This window comes from Engraulis encrasicolus, chromosome 10, assembly GCF_034702125.1.
Source record: "Engraulis encrasicolus isolate BLACKSEA-1 chromosome 10, IST_EnEncr_1.0, whole genome shotgun sequence".
NCBI classification, from domain to species: Eukaryota; Metazoa; Chordata; class Actinopteri; order Clupeiformes; family Engraulidae; genus Engraulis; species Engraulis encrasicolus.
In genome coordinates, this window is record NC_085866.1 from 22,916,195 (window position 1) to 22,926,084 (window position 9,890).

Below are 9,890 nucleotides of genomic sequence, written 5' to 3' on the forward strand. Positions count from 1 at the left end.
TAGTCGCAAAAGCATACTGACTTAAAAATGCTGAGCTCTTTGAATAACAAAATGCTTAATAAAAATTCTAATATCTAACCATCATAAAACATGAAGCTAATTTATTTTCATATGGGTTTATGTGATATCTCTCCCCAGTAAAACCTGTGATGCACAGATTGATTTCTTTTACAACTGAACAGCTGCAACCCCAGTTAATCTTCCTGCCCTCTCCCACCCCTACCTCCACTCATCCTTTATACGGCACGACTCCTTTTTCCTTTTTCTTCTTCTTCTCCTCCTCTCTTTCTTTGGGGGAGTAGAGCGAAAGAATGTGTGCATAATATGTATGTGTGACTTATGTATGGTACTTCATGTAAATACTGATGCACACAAATGTGGGTGCACGTACTATGTGATGTGTGCATGCTACTGGACACCTTAAGCTCATTAAGAATCAACAGAGTATCTCTACCTATAGGTATAAACGTTTTTTTTTCTTTCATTGATGTTTTTAGCTCCTAGCCATGATCGGTGCTGCAGGAGAAGAGGGTATGCTGGAGGAGTTGCAGGAGCAGGAGCAGCAGCAGGAGGTGTACCCAGGGGAGGAGGGTCTGCTGCTGCCCAGAGGGGAGGTGCTGAGGAGGAGGGAGCTACCTAGACTGGGGGTCTCTATCTTCCGCTCAGGCCCATCAAAGGTCACCGAGAGCAGGCTGTGAGTCCTATAACTCTCCCTGTCATGTGTGAGGTGTATGTACCTGTGCAGGGCCGCTGACAGCTTTTGCTGGGCCCAGGACAAAGTCATCTGAAAGGGCCCCTGTCCAATACATGAGATGTAGTGGAAACCCAATGTTGGACCCCCTCTCTACATGGGCCCGGGACAAATGACCCCTGTCGGCTCCCCTGTGTACTGTATGTAGGCCAAATCATCCCCATGATTGGCCAAAAGTGAAAAATGTCAGCATTGTGACAAGATACAATGTAGAAAAAATAATCTGTCGTGTTGAGTACAGCTGGTAGACAAGTTATCCTTAATTCCTAGTAGCTCGTAATTATGACACTGTCTAAGTAAATTTAATGTGAAATTTGTCTTCTGGGGGGCCCACCGGAACTTGTAGCCTAGAGGCCCTAGGCCATCTTAATCTGGCCCTGTGGGCCACAGAGTACGCTGGGCATATTATATGTTGATGACGCATGGAGAGTGACGAGAGTGGTTGCCTCCCGTTTTTGTCTCTTGGGAAATATATTCTTTCTAATACCTTGTTCTCTCCTCCCTCCATCACTCCCTCTATAACTCTTTTCTCCGTATTCATCTTCTTTTGCTCTCTCTCTCTCTCTCTCTCTCTCTCTCTCTCTCTCTCTCTCTCTCTCTCTCTCTCTCTCTCTCTCTCTCTCTCTCTCTCTCTCTCTCTCTCTCTCTCTCTCTCTCTCTCTCAGGGGCTATAAGGACTCTGGTAAATGCCGTGCCTCCTACCTACATCAATGAAGGAAACTGTAATGGAAACTGTGCTTTTAAAAATCGTCATTGTCATCTGACACTTGTATCAGGTGTTATGCATGGCTTACAATCTACAGTATTTTCAGTATTGGATGTTTACATTTCTAAATCCGTTATGATGAGGTTACTCCCTGACCTCTGTGCTGCTAATGTATGTAAGTCTTGTGGTATAAATAAAGCTCTGTTACTCTATGAAACATTTTGTTGATATTGTTATATTTCCCTGAACATATCATCATTCATGTATAAAACTCAGGGATTAATGGCAATTTGAAGACAGAACTGGACTGGGAACCATAGTGCAGTTGGTTTACAATATGACTACATGACCAGCATTAATGAGACTTTACATAACAGACAATATAAACCACAAATTTTTAACAAAGCGTTTTTAGAATGACAAGAATCACATTTGCTTCAAGTTGGATGAAAACAGACTTCTGCAGGGTTTTTTTTCTAAATATATTGATTTATTTGTCATTATCCATCACATTCTGACTGGTCTTCAGGAAATATGTAACTTGCAACTATGATTATTGACATAAAAAAAACAATTGTGTATGAGTGGGTGCGTGCATGTGTACGTGTGTGTTTAAGGCTGTCATTCAGCATAAAATAGGCTGCACATACAGTATGTTCTCATGTGTGTATGTGTGTGCAACATGCGTGTTGTCTGCAAGTTGCTGGATAAGGAGTGAGTGCATGCATACAGTAATTCTCAGAAGAAGGAGCCCTGGGGTGCATTTCTGGAAAGCCTAGTTGCTAACAACATCAGCTACTTTGATGTTTGCAATGCAATTTCCCATTGGCAAATACCCAAATTGCTAACTGGCTAACAACTACGCTTTCGAGAAACGCACCCTTGGTCCAGAGCTCCCTCTCCTGATCATGTGGTCCTCCTCTCCTCTCATGGTGGTCCCCTCACACACAGTACTTCCAGAAGCAGTCAGAGGCGCCCCTCTTCCTGTACGCCCTCCAGCCGCTGTAGGGCCGGTAGTGCCTCTTGCCCAGCAGCATCTGGTGTGGACAGGGAACAGGAGAAAACAAAACATTACATGACATCACACTTAGATGATGCTTTTATCCAAAGGGGACTACAGTTGTTTACATGGTATGGGTTACAGTCCCTGGAGCAGTATAAGGGGTTAGGTGCCTTGCTCAAGGGCAACTCTGCCATGGGGTGCGGTATAGGAGTGGAAGGGTGGGATTTGAGCCTGCAACCCTCTGAACTAAAGCCCATCTCCTTAACCATTAGGCCACGGCTACCCACAAGTTAATCAGTCTGACATCTGGTGCGTAGAGAGAACAAGACAGAGGAGGTCATCAAGTAATGGAAATATGAGCTACATGCAGCATGGGCACTAGTGAATAGTATTTAAGAAAATGTATGTATTGACCTGATTTCAATAAAAATAAGATTATCAGCACCACTGTTAATATGACAAGCAGGACCGGGTTAACGCACAGGCTAGATATGACTCTGGCCTAGTGGGCCCCAGCTGACTGGGGACCCCCGATTGGCAAAAAAAAAATATATTGCTGAATTGTGACAAGATGCAATATTAATAAATTATTCTGTAATGTTGAGTTCTAAAGCAGTTTGAAATCTTGTTAATACTCCTTTCCACAGCAGGCAGATATCCTTAATTCCTAATTTCATCCCAGGGGAGCCAACCTGTAGCCTAGGGCCATCTTAATCCGGCCCTGGTGACAAGATAGGTCTATCAAAAAAACACTTTTCAAAATGATGAAAACCTGAAAACATAGAGGAAGTGTGGATCTCACCTGTCTCAAGGCATCTCGTTGGACCAGAGCGGCGGCTGCAAGAACAGAGGAAGAGAGAATGCTTGCTGAGGACAAATCACATGATGTGCTCCCTAACAATTCATCTCTGCTTGACAATGGGGACGACTCAGTGGCCCATTCCCCCTAAGCACAAGATAAAATATTAAGAGATTTTTCATTTTGAAGACAATAGCTTAACTGTAGCAGTACCTGTATATCATGATGAATACTACATGTAGCTCGAGTCGCACATCCCTTTTTACCAACATGTCTCATGCCACATTGATAGAAACTGATGCACTAATCATTCTACTCGTTGCAAAGATTCTGAAGAAACATAATAACTATCTTCCAGACATTTCTTCTTGGCTTTCCTCCCGAGACCACAGTACCACAGCTAGTGGTATATGCTTGAGTCAAGTAAAGAGCAGTGTTGTATAAAGTAGAAGTAGAAGTACTCTTACATATGTAATTACAACACTACCTGTATCATATTGCATGGTTTCAACTCTGTAATGTCACACTGCTGGTGTAATAATTACATCTCTAAGAGTACTTCTACTTCTACTTTATACAACTCTGGTAAAGAGTATAATGTAGCCTATTCTCTGGCACTAAACAGTACAGTCATATACATGGAATGGTAGTTTGCAGACTGCTTACGTTCCTTCGGGATCAATGAACTATCTCTACTCTGCAGCACTTCTAGTAGCTATACACAGCAACATTTTCAGTGATAATTTAACACTTCTTCCACTGTCGTTTTTCTGGTAAGCCTTCAACTTGACACAGCGCAACTTGGCCGCCACTTCATGCTTTTCGAATAGACATGACGCAGCTCAATCGTAAAGCAATAAGTGGCGGCCGGGTCGCGCTGTGTCGAGCTATAGGCCTATTAGAAAACCGGCGGTGGAAAAGATGCATTGGTGAGTGTAGAACTGAATGCACTGCTGTGGTCCCAAATTCGTTTCTCTAATGTTGAATGAGTGCTGATTCAAAACTTACAGTAGAGCCAGTCCAACACCTTTCTAAAGAGTGTATTTGGCTCAACTCTCTTTTAGGGCAGAATTAAGACAAGAACAATGCACTGTGTGTACTGTACTGTATAAGGCTAGGTCAGTGATTCGCAAACTTTTTCAGACCGAGGACCATTTTGTCCCCCAAAAATGTTCAGGGACCACCTGTCAACTGAATTGACAGTTGACGGATGCTATTTCGATACTAATTTTGAAGCAGATCACTTACTTTTTATTCACAAATGACAAGCCTGTCGTATTGTGGTGAAAATCAGACTTCAGACATGTTAGGAATTGTAATACTGTTACAAATATAGCCTTCTGCTAGCTTGTCTTGGAAAAGTAGAAATCCCTTTGCGGACCACCTGAGCTCTGTCACGGACCACCAGTGGGCCCCGGACTCACTGGGCTAGGCGAAGTGTTTGCATAGTGAGAGGGAACGTACCGTTGGAGCTGAGCAGTGGGGAGAGGTCCTGGGCCCTGCCTCTGGAGTCTGCCAGAGAGATCTCCTCAGGGGGGACCATCCCATCCTCCTCCACCAGCACTGGGGAGGGGAAAAGGAGTCACAGTCAGGTCAACTCAAAATATACATGCCTGATGAAAACTCTGTTGGGTTGAAACGTTGTATGACCTGAATAAATGTTCAAAGCGGAGCCACAGTGTGCGGACTTCTACTCTTTTCCACTTTCAGACGCTCCTTTGTCCTGCACCTGGCCTCAGAGAGGTGGGATATGCATACTTTAACTCAAATAATATAAAATCATCTTTTATAGCCAACTGTCTTGGCGGCGGCTGGTGAATTGCTTGCTGGTTCATAACTTGCAGGTTCATCATTCTCTGCACATCAGCATACTGTGCAGCCTGATCTCCAAAAAATCCGTGCTCCTAGACACGGATGTTAAGGACACAAAATCTGTGTCCAGGAGCACGGATTTTGCCAAAATTCCGTGCTCCTGGACACGGAATTGTTTTCCGTGCTCCTGGACACGGAATTGTTTTCCGTGATGGGCACACGGAAGTGCTTTCTACAGGCTATTACCACAGCACTGTGTAACTCTATCATTAGAAAATACATACCAAATGCTAATCCTAAACAAAATAATGCTATAGCAATTTAAGTTGTGCCCTGACCAAAACATTCCCTAACCTTAACCTGTCATTAAAGACATATTTTTTGAGAAATACCTTTTCCAGTTGGTTGCTAGGCTATCAAATTCATATAATGAATGAAAGAAAACTAGCTGTGCCCAGACCAAAACAATCCCTAACCCTAACCTGTCAGTAGGAAATGTTTTTTTTGAGAAAAAATATTTGAAATTAGAAAAATCCTGAGAAAACACAAGACTGTGGAAACATAGAGCTATGGGAGTAGCCTATAGAGAGAGCACTTATCTGTGTCCATCACGGAAAACAATTCCGTGTCCAGGAGCACGGAAAACAATTCCGTGTCCAGGAGCACAGAATTTTGGCAAAATCCGTGCTCCTGGACACGGATTTTGTGCCCTTAACATCCGTGTCCAGGAGCACAGAATTTTTGGAGATCATGTTGCACTGTGAAACATATTGCTCAATAATGCGGTGATCCTCTTTTCTTTTGTCGAAGTCGGATTAACTTTTGTATAGCTTGAAGAGGTTTCCCCATCTCATCCAAAACCTATAATTGCTTTCAAATTGATTTGTGTGTGTGTGTGTGTGTGTGTGTGTGTGTGTGTGTGTGTGTGTGTGTGTGTGTGTGTGTGTGTGTGTGTGTGTGTGTGTGTGTGTGTGTGTGTGTGTGTGTGTGTGTGTGTGTGTGTGTGTGTGTGTGTGTGTGTGTGTGTGTGTGTATGTGTGTGTATGTGTGCGTGCCTATGGGTTCATATTTAATCTGTCCTTAGATGTATATTAAATGTACACTATATGCACCTGCATCTTAAATGTGTGTGTGTGTGTGTGTGTGCGTGTGTGCCTGCCTGCATGATAGCTTGCATGCATGCCTACGTGTGTGTATGTGTGCAGTACTTCTTGGCCAAAACTCCTGGCAGCAGAAGAGTTATTTTAACTCAATGGGACCACTTCCTGCTTACAGAAAGGTTAAGCAAATTCATAAAATAAAAAATAAACTCCCACTGACCTGGTCCTGTGTAAGGAAGCTCCGCGGAGTCTGTGACGGGATGAGCGGTGAGGGATCCAGCCATGACCAACAACAGGACACAGGACAACAGAACCTTCCCGATCATCTCCGAGGTGAGGCGTGGACGGTGGTGAGGAGAGGAGAGGAGAGATGAAAAGAGAAGCGCGAGACCAAAAAGGATGGCGGACCCGACTGGATGACGGATGCACCTTGGCTTGGCTTGGCTTGCGTTGGGTGTGCCTTCTGGGTCTATCTGAAAGGGATTATATACCCTTGTGCTGGCGTGTGATGCGTGTGTTGTGGTCTAATGTGTTATATGGCCTGATACCGTCATCTAATAGAGTGCTGCCTTTGGTGTCACTTCATTCCCCATCCTCGTCATTCATAAATCTGTAATATGCATAAATCACAGGCGACAGTAAACCGAAAACAAATAGAGTGGACAATAAAAATACAACAACACACAAAAACACGCCACATGGCCTGAGTGCGTCTTTGCTTCTCCATTTGACTGGGCAATTTAACAGTGTTGGCCGGCATTAGCTTATTTTCGAATCTGCTTTTTATCACCAGAGTTCAGGTGTGCAGACTGGTCCTTCATCAGCACATTTATGAGGAGAGGGCCCAATGGAGCTAGGATGGACGCTAGGCCTTTGCTGAGCCCGCGCTGTGTCTACGCACCAGTCTCTGCACTGTTGACTGGCAGGGAAGCTGACAGGGGGGACAAAGGGGACAGTTATCCCAGGCCCAGGGAAAAGGGAAAAGGGGGGCCCATCTCATTACATTGTAGACTATGCCTGGGGTTGGGGGGCCCTTTCAGATGACTGGGTTTGTACGTTTTGTCCTTTTGATCAGGGACCATGTTGGAAATAAGAGTTTTACGCTTCTACGTGGAATCCCTTGGATACCCGTTGTGTTCCTATATCCATACATAAACCAAACCAAACCATGCCAAAGACTTTGTCCTGGGCCTGGCCAAAGCTGTCAGGGGCCCTGCTGACTGGACTGAGCCGTTGTCTATGCCAGGGGTATTCAATTAAATGTCAACAAGGGCCAGTTTTTCAAATTCCTCCCAGTAAAGGGGCCAAGCTATACGTAATGTATGTATTATGGTTGCCGACTGTCAATGAAAAAAATATGTGACACTTAATTGAGGTGGGGGGTCGGGGGGTCCTCCCCCAGAAAAAATAGCATTTCTCAGATGTAATTTCCTGCATTTTAACGCCCTGTGTCCCGTTTCAGTTCGATACGGAACCTGTACCTTTATCTCTAAATTCCGAACAATTATTCTGTATTTCAAGGGGCTTGTGGGGGGCCAGAACCTTGCTGTCCAAGGGCCGCATCTGGCCCCAGGGCCGCCATTTGAATAGCCCTGGTCTATGCAGCAGTCTCTGCTCCGTTGACTGGCCTGGGACCAGGAAAAGGCCCAGGCATGTTTTGTGGGCCGTCCCTGAGGACTGTCGGCCCACCAGGAAATGCCCTGTATGCCAGATCACCAGTCCAGGCCTTATTGGAGCATTGTCTGAAATCATGAATGGATTGGCCATGTGGCATACAGGGCATCAGCCCGGTGGACTGTTGATGATTTTGACCAGGTCCTCCTCTCAATGTAGTGGTATGGTGTCAGTCCTCATATCGCCACAGATATGTACCAGTCTCTGCACTGTTGACTGGAATGGGACCAGAAAAAGGCCCAGGCATTTTTGTAGGCCACTCTCTAAGAAAACAAAAGGCAGGTGCTATTTGCACCCGGGTGTATATGTGAACATTGCTATTTTCACCCGGGTGTATATGGTAATTTTTGCTATTTGCACCCGGGTGTAAATAGTCTTTTTTGCCATTTGAACCCGGGTGTATATAGTGAACATTGGTATTTGCACCCGAGTGTAAATAGTAATTTTTGCTATTTGCACCCGGGTGTAAACAGTCCTTTTTGCTATTCACAGTGTCCTAGTATGACCTGTTCCACACTCCAACCCTGACGGTACTGGCATTGCACTTTACCACGCCGCCAACTGTCACCCATGTCACATCAACATCTCCATTTGAAGAGCTCTTTTCCAAAATGAGATATATCCATTTTACAGAATGTTGGGAAATTGACATTTTTGTATTGGGCATTCCATTGAATTGCATTGCAAAATGCATTTTATAGAGGTTTAAAAACTATGTTCTCAAAACATTTGAATGGCAAGAATTCACACATAGATGATAGGACTTCTTAACAGTCAATTCCAATATTAAAATGCAAAAAGTCAAAATTGGTGGATATAGCGTTTTGGAAAAGAGCTCTTCATTTAGACACATCTGTTCATTTGGTGGGGGCCCGGGGCCCTAGGCAATTTCCTAGGCTGCCTTTTGGTAAAACCGGCCCTGCATACAGGGCATTTGCCATACACTCTAAACGAGGTAAAAATAAATACAAGATAAAAGTATATGCCGAAAAGGTTATAGGTATAGGCCTACTGTACGTGGCACCTATGAATGGCTAATTTTTGGCTTTGGACAAGGTGTGATTTACATGGCAAGATCGAATGAGGGCAACAAAGCCAGGGCAGGCCAATAAAGAGGAGGAGCCGGCGACTTGGCATTTGTTGATGGACTTTAAAATAGGTCAGACGTGTCTCTGCCTGAATCAGCATGACGGATGCCCTCATCTTCCAGCACTGCAGCTTTGTTCTCACCTGGGCTGGCCTGGGGGGAGAAATGGGGCCCGGGCACTTTTGCCTCAAAGGGGCCCCTCATAATTATTAGTGCAGAACTGACTCAGTCGGTGGGCCCCTATTTTCAGAAATTTCAAAAAAAAAAATAGGGGCCCACAGGGTGCAGGGCCCACCGGGGAATGCCCGCTATGCCAGATCGCCAGTCCAGCCCTGGTTCTCACCCAAAACAAATGACACATCGATGGGTTGTTGCAGTTTCGTTTTTCTTTTCTTTTTTTCCCCCTTCGGCCTTCAATGACCATAAATTTCGTGTGGCCTGGATTGGCAGTGGAAGATGGAGACCATTGATTAATTGTGCTGTTTAAAAGAGAAAGGAAGTGTACCGTGTGTGTGCAAGGCAAGCTGTAATCTCTTGAGCATGAAAATGATGCCGGATGCCCAATACCCTATTTTGGCCTTTAGATGCAGACTCCTTACGTCCGAAACTGGCCACTGACGTAAATAACAGGTTTTGACTATGTACTTTCGGTAGTTTTTACTCACTTCTTTTTTTTAATTATTTATGGCCTAGGTCATGTGAAGTGTGTGGGGTGGGGTAGGTGTTACAGGCCTACATAGGGATTACAAAAATAACTGTTCATAGACTACCGCAGGACAGGACCAAGGACGCTGGAAGTCATTTTATGTTGGGGGTGCTGTATGACAACAGAGAATGTCTCTTTGGCAGCATGGCCGTAATGAGACATTTTCAAATACAGAGGTACTGCATACTGTACATTTAGAATGCTTCAAACTCGTTTTTATTAATCACTACCTTGAGGATGTGCTCCGGAATG

General features: G+C 44.5%; 1 protein-coding gene across 1 annotated transcript; it reads right to left on the reverse strand.

The window, feature by feature from the left end:
* Positions 1 to 2,398: 2,398 nt before the first annotated feature.
* On the reverse strand, positions 2,399 to 6,497 carry uts2a (urotensin 2, alpha). The gene is made up of 4 exons (XM_063209434.1): positions 6,392 to 6,497; positions 4,724 to 4,822; positions 3,263 to 3,297; positions 2,399 to 2,494 (listed from the first exon to the last, which is right to left on the reverse strand). The coding sequence occupies exons 1-4, from the start codon at positions 6,495 to 6,497 to the stop codon at positions 2,399 to 2,401; spliced, it is 336 nt and encodes a 111-aa protein (XP_063065504.1).
* Between the last annotated feature and the right edge of the window lie 3,393 nt (positions 6,498 to 9,890).

Coding starts and splice junctions, on each gene's coding strand:
- uts2a (XM_063209434.1), bottom strand. CDS start 6,497: ATGATCGGGAAGGTTCTGTTGTCCTGTGTCCTGTTGTTGGTCATGGCT. Junction 3,298..4,723: donor CCCACTGCTCAGCTCCAACG/GTACGTTCCCTC, acceptor CTGTTCTTGCAG/CCGCCGCTCTGGTCCAACGA. Junction 2,495..3,262: donor AACGAGATGCCTTGAGACAG/GTGAGATCCACA, acceptor TGTCCACACCAG/ATGCTGCTGGGCAAGAGGCA.